The 24,888-nt window shown below is 44.8% G+C and overlaps 1 protein-coding gene and 1 pseudogene across 2 annotated transcripts in view; one reads left to right on the top strand and one right to left on the bottom strand.

Annotated features, from left to right (window-relative positions):
• Positions 1 to 23,603, bottom strand: part of SLC35F2 (solute carrier family 35 member F2) — a gene marked incomplete at both ends in the record, with an annotated part of 41,127 nt that extends 17,524 nt beyond the window's left edge. Inside the window, one exon of the mRNA XM_080930011.1 lies at positions 23,494 to 23,603. Coding sequence (XP_080786137.1) covers positions 23,494 to 23,603 — 110 coding nt within the window. The remainder of the gene's footprint in view (positions 1 to 23,493) is intronic.
• LOC308430839 (large ribosomal subunit protein uL30-like) lies at positions 16,156 to 17,075 on the top strand (annotated as a pseudogene). Its single transcript has 2 exons — positions 16,156 to 16,760; positions 16,998 to 17,075. The product of its transcript is annotated as a large ribosomal subunit protein uL30-like (transcript).
• Positions 23,604 to 24,888: the final 1,285 nt, after the last annotated feature.

Here is a 24,888-nt window from a genome sequence, read left to right as displayed (position 1 = left end):
GCCTCTTGATTTCAGGGTATTGCTTACCTCATGAGCACAAACGAGTTAATATAGTTTGAAATATTTTATTTTTTTATTCTCTTTTATTTTTCTCATGGCCCCCATTTCCAAGAAGACTTACTCTTCCATTCACTAGCCATCCATTAAAAGATCATTTTGTTTACCTAGCTCTCCATGTACTACACAGGTGGGGATTATCATGCGTGTAATGCATGAGCGCCTACACACACACACACACACACACACACACACACACACACACACACACACACACAAATACAGAGAGAGGGAGGGGAAGGGAGGGGAAGGAAGGGGGAGAGAGGGAGGGGAAAGAGAGGGGTGGGAGGAGGAAATGGGAGGGAAGGAGGGGGAGGGGGAAGGAGAGACTAAATAAATGTAATTTTTTTTTTTTTAAGAAAAAGGAGGAAGTGTTAGCTACATGGCCAAGCCAGCATATTAAGGCGCTTGCTACCAAGCCGGGTGACTTGAGTTCAATTCCCAGGCCACACGTGGGAGAAGGAGAGAACAGACCCTGAGAGTTGTCCTCTAATCTCAACACACACACCTTGGCCATTATTCCCCACCACACACTCACAGTAATGAAATACATATTTTAAACAGGAGACTGGGGAAGGAGGACCACTTAACAAGTTCAAGGACAGTTTAAGCTACAATGTAAGTTCAAGGTCAGCCTGTGCTACACAGTGAAACCCTGTCTAAAATGAGTAAATAAAAAGGGAAGGAAAGGGGGCGGGGAAAGGGTTTGGGAGGCAGGTAGCAGTAGAGGTCCGGATGTATAATTTTTGGAAGACAGGTAGAGGAGAATGAGAATAGGACTGGAAACGGACAAGGAAGAAATGTAAGAGGCACAGAAGGTAACTCTTGGAGGAGTCTGGGTATGAAACCAGGCCTGAACACATTGCCAGGTTTACCTGGAACGCCCTAAAAATCTAAATATCTTTCCAGAGGGTAGGAAGCAGCATTAGAGAAAGGGTCTCACCCTGCAGCTCTGGCTGGCCTGGAACTCAGAGTTCCATCTGCCTCTGCCTTCCGGATGCCGGGATAAAGGCCAACACCGCCACGCCCAACTTAAAGCAATACTTTTTAAACTTAAAAGAAATCGTTGACATAAAACTTGAATTCTTTAGCAAATGAAGCTTCGAATCAGCCTAACTTGTCAGTCTTTCCAATCAGACTGTACAGTAAGATTAACGGAAGAGCAGTTACAAGCTGCAAATCCTGGATGTAACCCTCAGTACCTCAAAAATAAACAGCCAAATATCACACGAATATCAAAGGCTTAAACTTTTTTTTAAAACGCAGCCACAGACATACTATAAAAACATGGAAGGATGTTTAAATATGTTACTGCATTTGTTTAGTGTGTGTGGGCTTGCTTGATCAAACATCTGTGGAGGTCAGGGAGTAAGATGCAGAAAGAAATCTTTTTGTTCCTGCCTTGTGGGTCTGGAGACTGAATTCAAGTCACTTCGTTTAGCAGCAAGCACCTTTATCCAGTGAGCCCTCTCACCAGCCCCTACGAATTTTATTTTCTTTTAATATGGACCGCTGGGGTTCTGTCTGTGTGCCCTGTTCCCTGCTCAGTGTTCTTTTCTGCAAGGGGCTCTGTGGTTTGGGAGGCAGCTACCCTTTCCTTACTGATCTCCTGAGGCACTTTCTCTCTCCCCAAACCCTGCCTCCACACCAAAACAGCTCCTTCCTAAATTCTGATCTAATGGAATCACTCCCTGTCTAAGCCCTTGAGTGGGTCCCCTTTGCACTCACATGGGAGCCCGACTTCTTCAAAGTCCCACCCAAGCCTTACCTCTCTCCTCCCATCACACCCCTTCCTTGAACAAAGCTGACAAAAGTTGGGTATTCACAGTAGAAAGCACAAAAAATCCAATCAAGCCCTGAGAAGCTAATCAGAGACAGTGGTTCACATCCCATAATGTTCTTGATAGCAATGATACATGTGAGAGAGGTGAATGATGCTGAGCCCTGTTCACACACTACAGAATCCCTCCAGCCTCCTCCTTTCTGTTAAAGTTATAGCAATTCACTTCTCCTGGCTCCAAAACCTAATGACCTCATCTATAATGGACGGGGGTATGTGGCTAGAGGGAGCTGGAGAGGGAACTGGAGGAAGGGGGAGAGAGGGGACTTGGAGGGCGGGGAAGGTAGGGGAGGGAGGGGAGGTTTAAGAAAGAAGGAGAAATTATGGAAAGGCCTAGTCAGACTGCACACCATACAATACATTCCCCAGCTAAAGGAAAGAAAGCTTCTGGAAAACAACACGTATCCGAAATCCCGCTGTGGTCTATATCCTGCCGGTCTTGTCAAACAGAACCGCCACTGAAGTGAACTTCAAAGAGCCGGATGTCCACAGCCTACAAGGTGGACTTCCCAGTTTCTGCCTGCTCACTGTGGGAGCGGGGCCTCCAGGAGCCCATGGCTGCTGGCAAGAGTGGGAAGGCCGAGTATTTTACTCTCTGCCACATTACTGTTGGCATATTTCTGTGAATTTGTGAACTTAAAAAACTGAAAGAAAAGACACTTTATTCCCCTCTCTTCTTTCTTCCAGAAAACTCTAAAGTACATAGCTTAGTATTTCTTCCACTCCAAAGCACCAAAATACAGCTGTGCATTGCTTTCAAATAAAGTTATATTTTTTATTCACTCAGTAAATTCTTTTAAAGTTTTTATTACTATATATTAACCCCCTTAACACCTTCCTCCTCCTAATCAGTCACCTTCCTTAATGTTCCTGTGTGTGTGTATGTGTGTGTGTGTGTGTGTGAGTGTGTGTGTGAGTGTGTGTGTGTGTGAGTGTGTGTGTGTGAGAGTGTGTGTGTGTGTGTGAGAAATAACTTAATTAGGGTTAATTGCAGGAGTATGGATAACTTGCCATTGGCTGAACCACTAATAAAAACATGTTCCCCCGTCCCTAGCAACCATTAACTGTCTACAGCTCCCCAGGGAAGGGTAGGGCCTTAGGAGTTTCTTCCCACTTCTGTAATGTGCTAATAGGCCCGATCACGTTCAGGTCTTGTGAATTCATAATTCCAGTTAATCAAGGCTGCTATGAATTTAAGAGTGTTCGAGCCCTGGAATATGCCTGGAAGTCAGCATTCCACAGCACGCTGCCCTTTCCTCCAGCTTTTAACATTCTTTCTGCTCCACTCAGTAAATTCTCAGTCAACTGCACCAGCCCAGAGGCATCTAGAGTTTTTTTCAATATAAATATTTCCCAGTCTAGACTCTTTGCTGAACCCCTTATTTACAGTACCCCCACAGACTCCTCACGACCCACACTCCAAAACCCTAAGCTCCAAGAGCAGGACACTGTAGCCTTTGCAATCAGCACAATGTCTGCTACACAGAAGGCACCCAAGGGATGTTTGCCATTGCTGAATATCCCCAGGTTTCTGTTTCTGTGAGGATCCAGACCAACCACCAAGGACCGGGACTTCCTGGAGAAAGTTCCCACAGGATGAGAGCATAAGCAGCTTCCTGATAAACTTCAAGGGAAATTCAAAACAGGCCAGGATTTGGTATTGTGCCTAATCCAAACACAAATTCTGTACAATATACATAAGAGACAGACACAACAACCATTGTTCCAGTGCCCAACTTCTCATAAGGACCATCACCCCGATCCCTGGTATGTGCTCAAAATGGTAATCACCCCGGTATCTAGCTGTTCTTTAGAATAGCTTCAAGTTGGGCCAGTTGTCCTTCCCTTATAAATATGTTTCAAAACCATCAGAGGCCAAAAAAAAATAGATAAGAGCATACCAAAAATTCTGCTTAGACCAACATACTCATACTCTAGGGTGCCATAAACATCAATGGGGTTTACTGAGGGACCTCCGAGAGAAGCAGAGGGTGCTATGAGAAAGGCAACTCTCAATAATTCTCCCCTTCTCCTTTGATTTTTTATTTTCAAAGAGGTCCAAACAACCAATAAAGCACATGGCTCCACTGTGATGCACGGATCCCCTCCACATCTCAATAAACATGGGGTGCCGAGCTGAATGTTGTCAGCTCAATTAACTGGAGTCGATCTTCTCTACACGGCCTGATCCTCCTTGCCAATGAAAACGAATTTAGAGTTAGCATGAAAACACACCTTTGGGTATGAATGAGAGTTCTTCCAGGAAGGTTTGGTGGAAGAAGGCGGAGCCTCTTTGAACGTGGAGAGCACCATCGGTAGACTGAATAAAGGGAAGGGAGGGAGCATGAAGCCAGTCACGTGACCAGCAGCCTCCTGTTCGTGACAGCACGCCTTTCCTGCCGAGATACCCTCAAACAGTGAGCCAAACCAACCAACCTCCTTCGGGGGCTTCTTGCCAGGCATTTTTGTCACAGCAACCAGAGAAGTAACCAACACACAGGCGGCTGGTTTGCTTCACCAAGAGCTCGGCTATGGTGCTGACTCGCACAGCTTTAGCCCCGCACCTTTCCATTGTCAACGGGATATAAACCGCCTAACACTCCCGTGAAATTGCCAGAGCCCTGAGATTCTCTATGTCAACGGAGCTAAATGCTAAGGTTCAAGGATGTTGAATGGATGGATAATTTCAGAACTGGGGTAGGAAGTAAACAAAACAAGTCTAGGCCATCTTACCACAGCAAAACACAAGAGGTGTGAGATGCAGCTGACAGAACCAAAACATTACCAAACCATGAGGTAAGGGTACCTCAGTGGGCCAAAATACATATCAGTATAGCAAGGATGCCACAGGGAGCCAAAACTCATATAGGTACAGGAAGGGTGTTGCAGCGAGCTAAGACATCTAAATGTCTGGATCTGGGGTTTAACAGCAAGCACCAACTTTTGAAGGGGTACCTGGAATGATTCCTTACTTAAAAACTGGTTAAAAAAAAAAAAAAGAAGAAGCAAGAAAATAGTATCTTTTCTATCCAAGTGATAAGCCATGAGGTGGCCAAAGTGTTGGTGAAGAAGAGTCTATAGAGACCCTGGGAAGTGAATGAAGATGAAATACAGAGACATAATCACTTCACTGGCACCCCCTTGAGATGCCCCATGCCCATCTCTCTGGTGTGTCTAACTTCCGTCCCAAGTACCTGTCTTTCTCTTAATGCTTTTGCTTCAAAAAATTCCAGTTCATAAACTTCAACTCTGCTTCTTAGTCATTCAGCCTAAAATTCTTTTCTGCCACAAAGAGTCCAAATCCTTAAAAGACAGAGCGGTATTTGCACCCATGGCCTGCCCCGACTGTAAGAGCGGAAGAAAGGTTCGGGAAGTAGAGCTCTACCACTCAGGATTTGCCAAGCAGACTCAGATCTCTCTCTTACTGTGATTTCTCAGGCCAGCTGTCATCCCTAGCCAGCAAGTACAGGGCTTCTAGGAATCTGAACTCTGGTCTTTCTGCTTGCGCAGCAACGATGTCACTGCTGAGCCACCTCCTTAGCTCCACGGTGACTTGTACCACGCTCTTTAATGATGCCAGATAGCAACAGTTTTAGGACCCAGAGGGATCTTAACCATGTGTCACTCTGAAAACAAAGACGCATGGAGATAGAGCCTCTGACCTCGTGGATTCACAACACAGCAGCAGAGAACAGAAAAGAAACCACAGAGAGTCCAGTGGATGCACTCAAAAAGACGGACAGCTAGAGAAGAATTTCACAGACTCAAAGAATAAAAAGTCACCTAGGTCAAGAGAAGAACTATCTGGGATGAGGAGGTAGGTCGTAGCATGAGAACTCGGGCATGGTGACACATATTTGTAACCGCAGTACAGGAAGGCAAAGGCAAGCAGATACCTCAGGCTGGCCTAGCTGAATCAATCAGCCCCAGGTCAAAGTGAGAGACAATCTTTCAAGAGGTGGGCAGGGGCCAGAGGTAGCTCAGTGTTTAAGAGTAAGCACTGCTGGACGATGGTGGCATAAGTCTTTAATGCCAGTACTCAGGAGGCAGAGGCAGGCCTAACTCTGTGAGTTCGAGGCCAGCCTGGTCTACAGACTGAGTCCCAGGACAGCCATGACTACACGGAGAAACCCTGTCTCAAAAACCTGGATGAATGAATGGGTGGGTGGGTGGATGGACGAACAGATGGACAGGTGAGTGGGTGGATGGATGGATGAATGGACCAACAGACAGACAGACAAAAAGCACCTACTGTTCTTACATAGGATATGGGTGTGACTCCCAGCAGCCCCATGGTGGCTCACCACCAGGATAACCTTCCTAAGAAACAATGTTCCAGTTTGTTCTTCGGTCTCCACAACACACATGCATGTGCATACACATCTACACCAGCACACATACATGAACATACAAATACACATGCATACAAAGGACAGAGAGAAACGTCGTAGGAACCATCATCCCCTCTGAAGGGAGCACATTCTCCAGCACAAGTGTGGAGGAGTAACTCACCCACAGCCTCTCTCAAACCTGTGGTACAACTAGAAACCAGTCAGTGGTGATTCTTGAGTGGTCATCTTCAAAGAATGAGTGTGTGTGGAGAGCTAAGTAAGTGAAAAGGACTGAGGAAGAGTGCCCGGATGTAAATTATTGCTACGTTTTTACCAAATCCACAACTCTCTAGTAACCCCACTGACCTTACACAATTGATCCCCTGCTTCCACCCAGATGTTGGGATTATAGGTCTATGCACCACCCTTAAAGCTCCTTGTTTCATTGTAATCTTTTTGGCCCAGACTAAATGTAGGAGGAAAGTAAAGGCCATTCCACAAATACCCACATTCCTTTCCTCAAACACGAAAGCAGGACATAGGTTAAGAATTTAGAGCTAAACCAGGCAGTGGTGATGAATGCCTTTAATCCCAGCACTCAGGAGACAGAGGCAGGAGGGTCTCTATGAGTTTGTGGCTAGCCTCGTCCACAGAGTGAGTTCCAGGACAGCCAAGGCTATATAGAGAGTCCCTATCTCAAAGAGCAAAACAAACAAACAAACAAAAAGAACCTTGAGCTAGGGACATTGTCATGGATTATTACCCAGGAAGACCCAATATGGAAGAACCTTTCTCAACTGTAGTCAGAAGGACCAGAGGCTCTGGCTTTGAGGATGAGAAAGGACCAGAGACAAGAAGCGCAGGTGGCTTCTAGAAGCTGGCAACAAAGGACTTGATTCCCAACTAGAGCTTCTGTGAAAGGGGACAGCTCTGCCAATACTAATTTTGGCCCAGTGAGGCTTCCGTTATTGGTTGGCCTTCTGAGAAAATAGAACTGAAAGATAATAAAGTAGTGTCACTTTGGCCATTAAACTTAAGTGAAGATTAAAGAGAGACATGATCATTTATAAGCCATCATCTTGAAACGTGGCTATAGGCTAGGCATGGTGGCACAAGCCTTTAATGCCAGCACCCGAGAGGTGAGGTGAGTAGTTAGTTAGGATAGGAGCGGGATTAACTAATAGAACTAGCTGTGTGTGAGCTAATTTACAACTGTACTAGTCAGACTGCTAGAACTACTTACACTGCTCTTAGTGATTTGCTCAGAAGAAAGATAATCACATCAAATAAAGGATCTATTAAACAGCTGCAGGCAAAGTCAATTAGGGGCACTTTGGATAAAAACACTCAGCACTTATGGGGGGAAATAAAAACCAGGCCTTCAAGCTAGAAACTGAGAAAAAAATTTTTTTAACAAAACTAAGCTTATAAATATATATGCTGTACTATACATATATATATACATATATATGCATATATATATACATGCTATAGCCTATGCACTTAAATTTTTATTTATTTATGCATGTTGTTTGTGAGTGTATATGCATATGCATGTGTGGTGTGTCTGTATACACACACAGGCCTGAAGAATGTGTAGATGCCTTGGAGCTGGGGTAACAGGCACGTGTCAGATGGCTGGCTTGTTGTGTGTACTGGAGTCGCAACCCTGGTCATCACAGTGTGCAATAAATGTTCTTAATGACTGAGCTGTCTTTTTAGCCCTGACATAATATGTTCCATGTGTTGCAGAGGTTTCTATAACTGAACAGCCTCTGTGTGTGTGTGTGTGTGTGTGTGTGTGTGTGTGTGCGCGCGCGCAAGCACTCATGTGCATGCACAGAAAGGTTGGACAAAGACCCAATGACTCGCAGGAAATCTCCCCAGCGACTCCCAGTTCTCTCACTGGGCCCTGTCCTGGGATCTCTAAGCTCTGGTTCTCTCCTCTGCTGTCCTTAGACGCCTGGCTGGCGTTTGATGAGCATGCTATGTCAGGCTCTTGGGGAAAGCCGGCTCACCACTGGTGTGGGAAAAACAGTATATTGCTTTGCAGAGTCACACTGCCAAGCCACAGCCAGGCCATAGAGGCAGCTGCAGCCAGGGAACTCAAACCACACTGGCGCTCTGGCTCCAGCCCCACCTCCACTGTGGGCTTCTTGCTACTAACTTCAGGCCAGATGACTGTCTTTCTTTGAAGGTTGCATTCTACAGTATAAACCACACCAACCAATCGGAGGGAGTAAAATGACTTTCGTTTTGCTAATCTACAAGCAGGTAAAATTAGAAATTGGAAAAAAAAAAAAAAAGTCTTTCAAAAACTTTTAATTATGCCTTGCCTGGCAGGCAGCATTAGGAACTCCACTTTTATGGGCTGCGGCTTCCTGGTTGCCTATTAAGGACAGGGATAGTCTGCCTTCAGTTCTTCTGCCAGATCGGGGGCAGAGGTGGCCTGTAGATTGTCTCTGGGCTTGAAACAACAGTGTAAATGTGACCCCAGGTTAGCCCTGTGCTTCTTCATCCTACCCTCAGGGACACACCATCTTTTCAGGGTAGGTTTTATGCCTTCTCTCTTATTTTCTACAAAGTACCATGTATGGAAGTATTTGTTAAGCGTGTCCATGGTGGGCTGTGCGCCAATGCCCACTGTTAGAGACGTGGGGTCATTCATATAACAGTTGGTCTTTGGGTCAGCGTCCCATTTCACAATGATTAGCAAGGGATAGTGTGCAAAGTAGGAAAACACAGACATAATTTCCTGGCTTTGGCTGGAAGTTAGTCTCTGGTCTCTGTGTAACTGGGCCTGTAGTCCCTATCTAGCAAGGGTTTTGGTAAGACTGAGGTGACACAGAGGAGTGTTTAATGTGATATCTGGCCCATGGGTATTTTTATTATGCTACCTCACATCTATTTGGACATGAAGGTTACTGTTCTATTCTTTTTGAACATTAGGGTCAAAGGTAGTGCTTTCTCAGTATCAACGAATAGGAACAGAAATATCACCTCGGTCCATAGGCTACGGGGTTAGAAGTGACATAGTCATGCCAGCCTTAGACGAGTGCTCTGTCATGCGCACACAGCACATCAGAGCAGTCATAATGCTTATCTTTACTGACATGGCTAGATGTTTAATGTGACTCTAGAAATGGGGGACACAGTCAGATCGTCCTTGACAATGTTGGTTTTAGTAGACCCAGTGAAACAGACGCAAGGCATACAACATAGAAAATGGGATTACAAGGATTATAACCGGGCTGGAGAGAGGGCTGAGAGGTTAAGAACACTGGCTGCTCTCCCTGAGGTCCTGAGTTCAATTCCCAGCAACCACATGGTGGCTCACAACCATCTGTAATGGGATCTGATGCCCTCTTCTGGTGTGTCTGAAGACAGTGATAGTATACTTGTACTGTACAGGAACAGAGAAAATACTAACATGCCCTCTATATTTTTGACTATCCAAGGGTCACACGGAACATATATAAATTCTAATCATGATATATGATTAGAAGCTAAGTAAGAATACTGTGGCTGACATGGCTGATTCCTAGCCTGGAATCGGTCTGAGAAAATGGTTCAGGCCGAATGATAAGTGCTTCATGCCCAGTCAGTCTAGCCTACTTACTGACTTCCAAGCCTGTGAGAGAAATGATAACCAAGGTGGTCCTCTGGCCTCAAAATGCACTCCTATGTGAATGCACAACAGACAGACAGACACACACACACACACACACACACACACACACACACACACACGCATGCATGCACACACATATACACACACACACACACACACACACGCATGCATGCACACACATATACACACACACACAAATATCATTAGTAATCAAATATATATATAAATTGACTTACATTTATTTGGCTGTTGAAAATGCCAAGTCTGACATCAAGTGTTAGAAAGAACCTGGGTCCACAAGAATCTCACCTGTGGCGAGCAGGGTCTAAATCAATGTAACTTTGGCAAGCAGTTCAATACTGTTTTACAAGGTTCACCATCAGACAGCCTGCAAACCAAAAATTCCTTACCTAGATGAATGTATATTTGCATATTTAAAGAAGCTTTTACAAACATTTGGTTTGTTCTACAGCACAGGGATCAAACCCAGGGCCCAGTGCATAATATACCACTCAGCTGCATTATCTTCCTATAGGATGGCATAGAAGTTCCTAGAAGTCCTATTCACAAGAATGAAACTCTGGAAAATATCCAAAACCTACTGACAGAGTGAATGCAAGAATGAGCCAACAAAAGAATGAAGTGGGACATATTCAATGGAAAGAGTATTATTCAGAGTAACTGTGATTATTGTCTGGCATCACAGATCAAACATATTCACTTTATTCTGGCTTTCAACGTTTAGTAAAAGCTGCAGCGATTGCTCAGCAGTTAAAAGTGCTTGCTACTCTCGCAAAGGACCTGAGTTCAGCTCCAGATTATGACTGCCTGCCTGTAACTCCAACTCCAGGGAATCTGACCCCATGTTCTGACCTCTGAGAGGGCACCTGAACACACACACACACACACACACACACACACACACACACACAAAGAGAGAGGGGGAAGCTGGAGAAATAGTTCAACAGTTAAGAGCACTGGCTTCTCCTTGGGTTCCATTCCCAGCACCCAAGCAGTGACTTGGTTCCAGTCTCCTTGATGCACAGATATTCATGCAGGCAAAACACCCATGCACATAAGATAAAATATTCTTTTAGACATATATACAGATATGCCCCATTGTAGTGTACAGCTGTAAACCCACAGCACTGCAGAGGTGAAGACAAGAGAATGAGGAAAGAGTTCAAGGTCATAGTTGGTCATATCTGGAACACAAGGCCATCCCGAAATAACTGAAATGCAGTCCCAAGTGAAAGAAATTCTACGAATGGTAGAGTGCTCAGTCTGGTGCCCCCTCTGTCCTTGTGGGTTTTACTCTGCAGAATAACAAGAATGTGCTCCAGGGCATCCAAGTGAATTATTTCTTTTATTTCTTCTAATTCTCACTCCCACGTTGTCACATGTGACTTTTCTTCTGTCTTATCAAGCCTATCTCTGGAAACTTGTGTTCTTTTAAAATTATAGTTTTGAACTATTAAACCCTCCAGGAACTGAACAACTTTGTACCTTAGAACTACTAGGACTAGGCCATACATGAATACTTCAATAGTTCTGATTTCTGTTTGTCTTTTCATACAAAGTTTCTCTGTGTAACCTTGGCTGTATTGAAATTTACTCTGTAGATCAGGCTGGCCTTGAACTCACAGAAATCCACCTGCCTCTACTGTTTGATTGCTGGAATTAAAAGTGGGAGCCACCACTGCCTGCTAGTTTTGATTCTTATGACAGATTATCACTTGTAGTCCTGGTTGGCCTTGAACTCACTATGGAGACAAGGATGACCTTAAACTTCTAATCTGCCTGCTTCTGAGCACCACCGCGTGCCTTGTGCTCTGGATGCTCGGGTCCAGGATGTTTATTTTGAGTAGCTATAGGAATCTATGGTAATCAAACAATTGGACAAAATAGATATTATGCTGATAGTGTGAACCACCTTGCATAAAAAGACCACAGTGGGGTCTAAAACTCATCTTCAGTTATTTCTTTAAAGCCGGAATATTTCAGGGAGAATTTGACTCCATTTCCTTAGTCCCTTGTCCTTATTGAGAACTTGAGGCTGGGCTCATTCGTGGCGCAGCGGATCTGTCCAGAGCACTCTGGGCACATTTCTGCTCTAGAAGAAGAATTTAGGATATATTTGGAAAGAGTAATTCCTAAGCTTTTGGAGAGGGTTGGGGTGGTTAAGAAAACTTGGTTGAGACAAGATGATCTTTCCATGTACATCAGGTTGGCTCTGAGCATTTGATGCTCATTCCTGCTTCTGTCTCCCTGGCAATAGGATTTAAGGTGTGTGACATTGTGCCCAGAGGCACCTGGCTTTCATGTAGGCTAACAAGTACAAGGTAAAAGCAGGCAGCGCCAAGTTTTGTTCAGCATGGCTGTGGACCCGAGAGTGACCATAGTATTCCAGGGCTTCAGCTCCATGTGATCCTCTGCTAACTTTCTCCCCCTGTGACGTAGGATGGCCTGGACTAATTCTGAACCACTTGTCTTACTTAACTTACCAAATCCTTAAAGAATTCCCTGGGTTTAAGTTTTGTTTTTCAGAGACAGCATCTCTCGTACCCATTTCAACTCCCCAACCTCCTGTTTCCGCCTCCTGAGTTGTGGTACCCCAGCTCCAAGCACTAGGCTCTTGCATACTCCTGATCTGTATATTCAGCTTCTGCTAAATTTCTGTATCATGGCAATCCTCCTGCCTCAGTCTCTCTGTGGCATACAAAAGTATGCCAATGGCCAGCTAAAGAATTTTAAATAAAATTTTGGTTTGGGTTTTTGGTTTTGGATTTACCGAAATCTGTAAGATTAACACCAGATGGTTCTGCCAAGTAATTACGTGAATTGGTTTACCCTGGAGAGTTGTCAAGTGCCAGGCAATTCAATATCAAAGACTAGCTGCCTGATAGAAAACGCATAGAAAAATTAACAGAAGTGAGAGACACAGAAAAGTACCATTCAATCAGACTTCTTAAGGAAAGTTCGTGTTTAGAAGAACAAGCTTAAAGCTTTCTGGAAAATCAACTTGCTTGAAATAAGTTCTCTAATGATTTCAGTTAGTGACAGAAGAAAATTTTCTAGCTTTTGTCATGAGGGATGGGGATAAAGGGTGCTGTTTGTTTGTTGAAAAGATCTGCTCAGTTGTGGCTGTTTTGAGACATGGTCTCCTGAAGCCCTGGTGGGCCAGGAGCTGGCAGAGGCAGGAATGACCTTGAACTCCTGATCTTGCTCTTCACATGAAAGAGCTGCATGCCACCACCATCCTAGTTTAGGAAGTGCTGGGGAATTGAACCCAGGTCCTTTGGTGTGCTAGGCCAGTGCCTTGTGCACTCAGCTACAGCCCAAGTGTCTAACGTTTTAGTGAGCTTACCAGAGCATATATCAAAATGGTTTCTAGGGATGGTGACTCCTATCTGCTGCCCACGTAGCCTCCTTCCAAACATTCTGAAAGCTGCCCTTCAGAAAGGGCTGCCTCTACTGTAGTTCCAGCTCTCGAATCTTACCTAATACATCTAACAAAAGGGGTAGAGCCACACATGGGTAGGCAGTGATTCCCCCCAGAAGATCTCAGTGACGAGTATGGGAAACCTTCCTATGTGTTACTGGTCAGGAAGCCCCACAGACTCCCTGAACAGCACATGCCACAGCTACTCATCTTGGTTTCCCGTCATAACTAGGTGATGGTAAGACCCTATTGCTGAAGATGCAACTCTCTTTGGTTGCAAGACAGAGAAATCAAGATGGAACTGGCCCGAAAACCTTCTCTGATGACGCCTTTTCACTGTGCTGGGGGGAAGGGAAGGACTTATGCAGTCTGTGGTGGGGAGAGGAAAGAGACACCCCTGGTACCCATTCAGTCAACCCTCTACACAATACCAACCTGCAAGGCACAATGTGTACATTGAGGAACAGTGACATGACCAGTATGGGGGTAGGCAGACCCTTTTAGATTAAACTTGAGGCTAGCTCCACAGGAAGGAATTCATGGCTAGTACCATAAGCCTAGTCAAGAGTTCATAGCTGGGAGGTCACAGGCCTCAAGAGGAACCTACTCCTGTTGTTTTGCTAAACAACACAATTGTCAAACTGCCTTCTAAATTGGTACAATTCTTGTACTGACTGATATGTGCTGCCCTCATCCTTGGTTAGAGAAGCTTCCCTCCACAGTGGTCAGCAGTTGACTCAGAGACTCACAACTAGTCAAAGAGCTGCAAACAAGTGTCTATTGAGTACTCAGCCCTAAAAAGGACATCTATATCACTCCCATCCTTCGGGCTCAGGGAGCGTCTTGGGAAAGGGATGGGAAGATGCAGGAACTGGAGGATGGGGAAGAGTATGTGAAATGCTGCCTTCAGAACATGATACAGCCGCTGCACCCATGAACTCAATCCATCTATAGTTACCTGCTACGAGATCAAGTCAACGAGGATCGGTTAGCATTCCAACAGGCAGCACCTGAAGGACCCAGAGGGTTACCGATGACAGAAACAGACAGGACATGAAGGAGGAGGGGAAGAGCAAGAACCTTCTGGGAAGAAGTTGATGGTGCACATAATCAAGGTGTGTTATTCACACATACGAAACTGCCAAAGATAACAAGTAAAGATAGCCTGCTTTTAAAAATGGGTTTTTACTGTTCCCATAGACCTGTCCTATCTCCACAAATGAGAAGAACTGCTACCATTTTGGATTTGTGCCAAGGGCGAAGTACTACAGTTCCAAGTTCCTTTGCCCTACAATACCCTCCTGGGCTAGTAGTAACTACCCTCAAGCTTCCAACCGTAAACTCAGTGAGAATGGGAACTCATACCTTACAGTAGAGAAGAGGGCTATCCAACAAAGATGTGGGTGAGGACAGGTTGGAAAAAGTCACAATTACCATCTTAGTACAGTCTACAAAATTCTTTAAGCCTCCTCCAAGAAGGAAGATAGCAAAAGCAGAGGGGGGATCCAAAGGACAAAGGATGGTGTGAGAGGGGCCCCTGTACTTGGCATGGAGAGGCCTATGAACTCAGAAAGACACAAATACCACGAGTCCAGTTCATCACCAGGAGGCACCTAGACAAGTCAGATTCATAGACAAAGTAGACTGGGGTTGACCATATGGCTCAGCAGGTAAAGATACTTACTGCCAAGCCTTACGACCTGAGTTTAATGCTCAGAATCCACACAGTAGAAGAAGTGATTCCTGAGTTGTCCTCTGACCTCTATACACCTTCAGCATAAGCATACCCCCTCACACACAGATAATAGATAGGCAGATAATTAGATAGATCATAGATAAGTAGATAGATAATAGTTAAACAGATAGATAGACAGACAGATAAATAAATAGCTGATAGATAATTAGATAGGTAGATGGATGATAGATACATAGATAGATGATAGATAGATAGATAGATAGATAGATAGATAATAGATAGATAAATAGATAGATAGATAGATAGATAATAGATAGATGATAGATGGATGAATAGATGGATAGATAGATGATAGATACATAGATGATAGATAGATAGATAGATAGATAGATAGATAGATAGATAGATAATAGATAGATGATAGATGGATGAATAGATGGATAGATAGATGATAGATACATAGATGATAGATAGATAATAGATAGATAGATAGATAGATAGATAATAGGTAGATGATAGATGAATGAATAGATGGATAGATAGATGATAGATACATAGATGATTGATTGATAGATACATAGATAGATAGATAGATAGATAATGGGTGAATGGATGGATGGATAGATAGATAGACAGAAAGACAGATAGATAGATGATAGGTGGATGGATGGATAGATAGATAGATAGATAGATAGATAGGTAGAAAATTATGAACATTCTGCAAGTAGATGAAGGGGAAGGCTGTACTGTGAAATAATGTCTGCAAACAGCACATGTAGAAATAGCTAGAAAGAGAAAGTTCAAAGTCTGTACATTTTAACGTAAGTTTTAGAATCGTTATGTGTAGGTAAATGGAAGAAGAGAGAAATGGAGGAGTGAGAACGCTGAGCAGAAGAACCAGTGGCTCTCAGAGTTGAGTTAGCCGCAGCTTTCCTCAAATGCAGTTAAGGATGAAACGTTCTTACCCTCCCCAAATTCTTGCATTAGAATCTCATCCTCAAGAGGCGTAGCTTTGGGAGTTTAGGTCATGCTGGTTAGTTTTTGTCAATTTGACATAAACTTGAGTCATCAGAAAAGATGAAAACAGAGGCCCTCAACTGAAGAACTGCCTCCATCAGACTGACGAATAAGCACATGTGTGGGGCATTCTCTCCGTCGATGATTGAAATGCGAAAGCCAAACCACTATGCGTGGTACCTCCCCTGGGCAGGTGGTCCTGAGTTATACAAGAAAGAGAAGCTCATCAATGAGAGGGCAAAGCACTATCACAAGGAGTACAGGCAGATGTACCGGACTGAAATTCGAAATGCTAGGGTGGCAAGGAAGGCTGGAAACTTCTATGTGCCCGCAGCACCAAAACTGGTGTTTGTCATCAGAATCTAAGGTATGGATGGAGTAATGCCAAAAGTATGCAAGGCGTTGCAGCTTCTTTGTCTTCGACAGATCTTCAATGGCACCTTTGTTAAGCTCAGTTAACATGCTGAGGGTTGTGGAACCATACATTGCATGGGGGTGCCCCAACCTGAAGTCAGTAGAAGCTCATGCTCATCTACAAGCGAGGCTATGTCAAAATTAATAAAAAGCAGATTGCCTTGGCAGATAATTCCTTGATTGCTCGATCTCTTGGCAAATTAGGCATCATCTGCATGGAGGATCTAATTCATGAGATCTGTACAGTTGGGAAATGCTTCAAGGAAGTGAATAACTTCCTGTGGCCCTTCAAATTATCTTCCCCACAAGATGGAATAAAGAAAAAGACAGGAGCTGGAGAGATGGCTCCGTGGTTAAGGGCACTGACTGCTCTTCCAGAGGTCCTGAGTTCAAATCCCAGCAACCACATGGTGGTTCACAACCATTAGTAATGGGGTCTGATGCCCTCTTCTGGTGTGTCTGAAGACAGCAACCATGTATTCACATACATTAAATAAATAAATAAATAAATAAATAGATAGATAGATAGATAAATAGATAAATAAATAAATAAATGAAAAAGAAAAAAGACAACTCGCTGTGTAGAAGGTGGAGATGCTGGCAACAGGGAAGACCAAATAAACAGACTTATTAGATGGAAGAACTAAGGTGTCACCCGTGGTATTTTTATAATCTGGTCAGTTATTAAACAGTCACAGCTTGGCAAATTGGAAAAAAAAAGAAGAAAGAGAGAGAGAGAAAGGAAGGAAGGAAAGAAGGAAGGAAGGAAGGAAGTAAGGAAGGAAGGAAGGAAGAAGGCATGCTGATTAAGCCAGAGGGAGCAAACCAGTAAGCAGTGTTTCAGTCCCTACCTTGGGTTCGTGCCCTGGGCTTCCTTCTATAGTGGATTGTGACTTATAAAATAAAATGAGTCCTTTCCTCCCCAAGTTGCTTTTGATCGCACTGTTTATCACAACAGGTAAAGTAACTAAGACAGAGTTCATCTCTATGACTGGGACTCATCCACAAAAAAGAGTCCCCAGTTTGCTCTCTTACCCCTCCTGATGTGTAAAAACATCATGGGAAGATAGCTGTCCACAAGGCAGCAAATATGCCTACACCATATGCCAAATCTGCAAGAGCCTCAATCTCAGACATCCTCCTGTTCAGAGCTACAAGAAATGAATTCTTGTTCTTTCTAAGCCACCCAGCCTAGAGTACTGCTATCAGCAAGTCAAACAACTCATATGAAATCCCAACTCCATAAATGGCCATCGCAATGCATCTGTGGATGCCAGAGGCCAGTTAAGAAACTTACCAGGTTCCATTCTTCACTTGCATCCCAAGTATGATACGGTGAGGCTTCAGAACTAGTAAAGCAGGTTTCACTTTCGAATCAACTGTAACTGCCTCTCCCTCCACACTCGCCAGCTATGGGATCCAAGCAAGTTACTCATCTGTTCCGTCAAATGAGAAACCAAACTGTGCAGGTGTGTCTCGGGGCTGATGGAATGTAAACAGGGAATTCTCGTTGGATGACAGCTATTGCTACCCTTTTGTTTTACTTGACATCTCTCTGATCCCTGTGTAGTGAGGTGACTGGTGGAGAGGGTGGATGGGACCATGGATGGACACTACAAGAGTCTGAGGAGAGATGACAAAAGTTTCAGTTAAAGTAGTGGCTGTAAATGCTGAAAGGAAGATGGGCAGAAGGAATATTCTAGAAGGGTTGTCAAGATGAGGAATAAGCTCTGACAGCCATCTTCTCTGTGCCTGAGGGAAAAAGAGCAAACAGAAGCAGGATGAGCCCAGCAGTTGTCTAGGACTATTCTGGGGAGAGATCCTGGGTAGTGTGGCCAGAGGCCTATGGAGAGACTATTGAAAGAGGACTTCTAAAGTCTACTTTCTCTTCTCCCCTGGACCACACAGTCAAGGCCTGTTCCTTGACAAATCCCTGCTGTGCTGAGAAAGTGATGTTTCCGGTCAAATAGGAGCCACACCCATCAAAGCACTCAACTGTGAGCTATGGCCCAGGGTTCTAGGCTTCCTCACAGTCCCTGTCTAATGTCACCGGGCCACTGGTTCTTCTTCAGCACCCAAGCAGAAAACGAGACAACACTCAGCACAGACCTGTGCTCTGCAGGTAGAAATGGGAAGTTTTGGGTACCATGAAGCATAAATATATGAGGCAGTTAAAAACAAACACTTGACAGTACCTGAAGATAGTTTTGATTGTAATACTGGGTGGTTGTTGAGGGGCAAGGGTGTCGTCGGGTTGGCCGAGGCCAGGATGCACAGCTGTCCCCAATGAGAAATTATTCAGTTCAAACTGTGCTATAATAAAGTCTGTAACCGTGGACTTGACATTACTCCTGACTCCTAAGTCTAATAGAAGCAGATAGTAATTAACTGCACAGTAGAAATGGGGATGGAAGGATTTACAGAGACAGGTAGGATAAAGGATTACCCAGATCCCCACAGCACAAGGCACATAAATGTCTCCTTTCCTATAATTCCCATAAATAACATAACAACACCCTTCATCAAGCTAGAAAGATGGATCAGCAACTAAAAGCACTGGCTGCTCTTCCAAAAGACACAGGTTCAGTCCTTGGCGCCCACATGGCGACTCATGGCTGACTGTAATTCCAGTCCATGGGGATTCAATGCCCTCAATCCAAGGAGGCATATGCCATGCAGGCATACACTTAGATAAAACATCCACCAATCTGTAGGAAAATTAGCTTGTTCCTATAGACTAAAGAGAGGTGACGAGAAGTGCTCCTGCACACTGACAGAAGTGCTCTTGTAGACTGATAGTGACAAGGAGTGCTCCTGTAGACTGATGGTGATGAGGAGTGCTCCTGTAGACTGATGGTGATGAGGAGTGCTCCTGTAGACTGATGGTGACAAGGAGTGCTCCTGTAGACTGATAGTGACGAGGAGTGCTCCTGTAGACTGATGGTGACGAGGAGTGCTCCTGTACTTGATGGACTACTTACTTCTCCTCACCCCTCCTCCAGCCTGTGCCCTCCTCAAGCTAAGTCCCTTGCCGCCCTTTAAGCAAAAGTCGATAGCCCTTCCCAGCCTGGCTACCTCTTTCACACCTGTAGAAACAAATCTTCAAGTTTCTCTGCTGTCCCTCTCCCTGGAAGCCCTGACCTCCGCCCTCCTTCATACGGTGAACTTTGGAAGGCAGCTCTGTTCACTACTGTAGCCCAACAGCATTGCAGAACTTTGCACTTACTCCGACTGGCAGTTACCATAATTTGATTATAAGCACTTCTGAAAACAGAAACTAAATCATACCTATCGCCCCACTCAGAAAGGCTAGGTTAGGGACACTACAGATATTTAAGGTATGTTGAATGAAAACAGAACAAAACCTGGCCAGCACTGTGTTACAAAGATACAATAAAAAGCTATGCCCTCGATAGCTTATCATCTATTTGTTAAGGGAAAAGATAAGCTCATGAAATAATAAAGTTTTCTGCTAGAGATAGAAAGTTGACCATCCTAAAGAATGTATGTTTGGAAACATGAATAAAGTAAGGTCTCTGTTCCAGAATGTAAACTTTCTGGTAGTATACAAAAATAGTAAGTGTGTGTCCTCAGGCACTTCTGGAAATCCCTGCCCTTAATTAATCACTTGACTCCAGCTCAAGAGCAGTATCCTTTTGGGGACACTTGTGGTCTATCGTGCTGAATGCTTCAGACAGTAAGTGTTCACTGAACTTGTGGAATGAGCAATTGAGCGATCTGATATCTTTTTCCTCCTCCTCCTCCACATCTTCCTCCTCATCATCAACATTCTCATCCTCTTCCTCTTCCTCTTCTTTTTCATTTGCTGGCCTGGGTGTTTATTATGTACAGATATGAAATGCTTATAAATCATAGTGCTGTCACACCATTAACACCTTCAGCCTCTAAGAGAGGAGAAAAACTGTATCTCATTCCATTAATTCAAGACCAGGTAAAGCTTGAAAGAAAAACTGTATTATACCCTCTTCTGTTTTGAGACAATGTATCACTAGAGCTGGCCTTGGACGCAGGGAATGCCTTTTCCATTCCATCTTCTGACCTTCTGAGTGCTGAGATTACAGGCGTACACCACCATATCAGTCTAGTAATCTGGTATTCACACTTAAAAAACTGTTCATACCCAGAAAGAGGCAGGTATGTCAAGAATTAGGGTCACCTAGAATATACACCTCATATAAAGGAAATGATCTGCTCTAGGCACCTAATTTTTCCCTGTATTTGAAACCCACTTGTCAAACAAGGTAGTCTTGTTTCTCTTAGTGAAAGCAGTTAAGAAAGAGGGGGTGTCTCTATGAAGCTATAAACTATTTCTCTATATCCTAACTTCTCGCCTTTCGCCATGGTTTCCTGGCCAGAATGGTGAGGAGTTCAAGGCCAGCTTCAGATAACATAGAAACTTAAAAAGTCTGTATGGTCTACTTGAGACACTGAAAAACAACGACAAGAAACAAAGTTGCAGATCTGTGCGGCCCCCAAAGAAAGATCAACACAGGGAAGCAATCAAGAGTGTGGCAAAATGAAAAGGATCCCTCATGAATTTTGTCTCAGGAAACAGACACAAACACATACACACACACACACACACACACACACACACACACACACATGCATGCATGCACACACACGCACCAGCAGTACCAAGTACTCAGGTAGGTAAAGCAAGAGGATCATTTTAACACAAGAGTTCACAACTACCTTGAGGACAACAGAGAGACACTTCTGAAAAAAAAGCAGGGTTATGAAAAAACTAAAGACAGAATAAGAGTAAATATTGTTTATAGGCTGTAGTATCCAGAAATATTGTTGAGCTTGATTTACTTTTCTGGCATGAAATTTTGGATCAGGAAAATAAATGGTTTATGAGCAAAGAAAAGTAGTTTTAAAAAAAACTTTAATCATCTTTAAGATTTATTTATTTATTCTATATAATAAGTACACCATCGCTGTCTTCAGACACACCAGAAGAGGGCATTAGATCTCATTACAGATGGTGGTGAGCCACCATGTGGTTGCTGGGATTTGAACTCCAGACCTCTGGAAGAGCAGTCAGTGTGCCCTTAACCGCTGAGCCATCTCTCCAGCCCTTCACCATCTTTTAGCTACTCGTCCATTCATCCATTCCTGTGCTACAGGTGGCGCTCAACACACAAGTGGTGTTAAGTGGTATTGAGCCGGACCATCTGAGGGTGTGTAAGACACCCACAAACCACTGTCATTCAAAGAAGAAAGTAAAAGTCCCTCAGGGAGGTGCAAAATAAACCTCACCTAGAAAGAGAAGAAATCTGAAATGTGTTCTAAAACACACTCTCTGAAAACACTACGCTATATAAGGAAAATCGTCTTGGCTAGTTCTTGGTACTTCTTGCCGAGCTATCTGCTAGATTATCTACCCTAACCTAGGGTCACTGGTATCTCCCCAGTTACACATGTTCCCATTACCAGGGAATGGAGAGAGCTGTTGGTGGCAACTAATCTGTGCAGCACTCTGAAATGGGCCAGGCTGTGCAGTCAACCAATGAATCTTCTCAAAGCCCTACAGGGTAAGCAGGTTGGGGGAAGGGTGGTATAGAAAGCTGTTGGGTTTTTTTTGCACTTATTTTGTGCACTCATGTATATGCATGTGTGCGGACATGCATGCCACAGCACACACGTGTAGATCAGAGGACAATTTTGGAAAGCTGGTTCTCCTTTTATTACATGTATTGGATTCTGGGTAGTGAACTAAGGTTTGGTGGCAAGGGCCACTAACCACTGAGCCATCTTGTCTTGTCACCCCTATGTGTGTGTGTGTGTGTGTGTGTGTGTGTGTGTGTGTGTGTGTGTGTTTGCTATTGTTGAGAACTGAACGCACAGATCTGACCTAGGTGGAGCATGACCTCTGTGTTGTACTACAACGATCCTCACAGCACAAATAGTGAACACAGAGTTCTGTGATTTGTCCAAATCAGCTCACTAAGATTTGAATTCCAAGTCTTTGGTTATGCCACTGTAACATCTCCCTGCTAATCAATTACGTTACACGGCTGTCGGAGAATGAGCAATGTGGGGCCATTTGCCCCTTTGAACCTGAGCATCTATTTAAAACTATGCTTATTTACGACAAATAAAAAATGCACATATACACATTTATTGATCAGCTCTGAAGGTAAGATGCTTTTCAAGGACATAGCTTTCAAAATCTTTCAATTGAAATTCATTGTCCAAGGTCGATAGTGGCACATGCCTGTAACCCTGACATTCTCATTATCCCCATGTGACTTCTTAGCTTATGTTTCCACACCTGGAAAGTGGGTCTAACAATACTGCCATATCCTAAAGGGAAGAGGATACGGTGCTGTTGTCTACATAAATGGCTAAGCGCAGTGCCTGGCACGGAGTACATATTCAGCAAATGGATTTCATTATTTGGATGTTAGCCTCTAGTGTCCAGAACGCAAGTCGTCCAGTGACCACAGAAAGCTTTCCCCAGAGTCGCTGCCAACTCTTTAAGAACATCTCTACCTACAGCTCCACAGAGCACAGTGACATCAGCCACCTGCTTCCCTAGACTGTAACTACGGAGGTGGCCATGTCGCCTCGATCAGGCCCCAAAACAGGGCCGACACTGTCTCGGATTCGCAACAAGCACAAAACTTAACCCAGCTTTCTCACTTGAATGAACTCCAGTTGGAGGTGATCACCAGGCTAGGTGGGCACGGATCCCGATCTGAAGGAATGCGGGCACCGAGCCAGGAAGGGCAACACTTCCACCTGCCAAGCGCCAGGTTGGGCAGCGCTCCTCCGCTGCATCCACGGTGACTCCCACCCTGTCACAGGCAAATGGGGGATCTAGCTCACAAAGCCAATCGGATGAATTCCCCGCGTATCCTCTGAAAAGCCAGCATTGCCTCGGTTTCGGAGTGAGGGGGGAGCACCCAGGTGAAACCCGACCTCCTGGGTGCGTTGGGAGCGCAAGGAACCGAAGTCGAGGCACGTGCGAGCAGGTCCCCAGCCGGTCCTGCCTGGGGCCCCGCCACCCAGATCCGCCCCGCGCGCTGCACTCACCAGGTAAAGAGTTTGCCTCGGATCCTGCTCAGTTGGCTGCCGATACTGCCCAGCGTACCCAGCGCCTGGGGCTCGCTGGCCCCCGCGCTCGCCGGCGATTCAGCCTCCATGGGGTCCCTAAGAGCCTCGCGTGCCCGGAACCCCGAGAAGTGCTCGGGCCCGGAAGACAGGAGGCGGTGCCTGTGAGGACGGCGCGGACTCGGCTCGCGCCCTGCCTTGCTCTCCTGCTCTCTAGCACGCTCGCCCGGGTCCCGGTACTCCTCCGCCCGGCTCATGCGACAAATCATTAACAGTCAAGCCCTTAGGGCCAGACAATGCTTTTTTGCAGGTCGTCACTTGGCACCTTTGGAGGAGAAAGGGCGGGTTTGTTTTCTCTGCTAGTGTCAGAGCTGAGTAGGACATAACGTAAATTTAAGATGAGAGGGTTGGGCTTCTTCCTCCCCCACCCCCGTGTGGGTGGAGTCGATTTGGTTAGTTTGTTTGACCAAAGTCTGTAGCCCGGACTATCCTGGAACTCAGGATCTACCTGAGGCTAACCGCGAACTCCTACCTCGGCATCCAGAGAGCTGGTACTTACGTACAGGTCGGCGCTACCACGCCTGACGCATTTCAGGGTTTTATGGTTCCTTGTTTGAAATCAGCAAACTATAGGTAACCCGATAAGATGTGATCTTGGCTGGTTCCCAGGATGCCGGTACAGGCAGCGAGTTGGTGCTCTCCTGAACTTTGCTACCTGGAAGAACCCACTGACCCTGCCTCTGTGTCCAGGTTTTCTCTCCCTAAAAGAACTGAAGAAAAGCTATGGTTTCTTTTCCTTGCAAGATCAGGAAGGAAGATCAGGGCAATGTGTCTTGGGGGGAGGGGGGGGCAAGTCCTCTTGCCTTGCAGAGGTGTTGGGGTTGCCTTGTCTCCCTCAGCGCTGTCCTGGCCTTGACCCGGGCCGTGCCTTCTGATCCTTGGACGGACCAAGAAGGAAAAAGAAGGAATAAAAAATGGGATGGGAAAGTTCCTGGCTCTTACTGACAGAAGCCAGTCTGCAGTGCTGATTAAGCTTTTAAAAAAAAAAAAAAAAAAAACCTGAAAGACACCAGGCAAACAAAAGGAAAGGTGTTGGGACTGATCCTCACCTCCTCACCCAGACCCCCAACCTTCTTTAGTGGATAAAAGAACACTGGAAAGGTAAATTCTAGAAGACTGTGTGTGGATGCCGAAGAGCAGGTGATTTTGTAGAAGACACTAAGAAAAACCAAGGTTTTAACCAGCTGGTAACTCCCGCCTTTAATCACAACTCCTAGGAGGCTGAAGCAGGAGGACTTCCTTAAGTTCGAGGGTAGCCTAGAATAGTATGACTTCTAGGTTAGCCTGAGCTAAAATGAGATCCTGATTAAAAAACTC

The sequence above is a fragment of the Micromys minutus genome (genome assembly GCF_963924665.1).
Source record: "Micromys minutus genome assembly, chromosome: 16".
NCBI classification, from domain to species: domain Eukaryota; kingdom Metazoa; phylum Chordata; class Mammalia; order Rodentia; family Muridae; genus Micromys; species Micromys minutus.
Note: the sequence above shows the minus strand (reverse complement) of the source record. Positions and strands in the feature narration are given on the sequence as shown.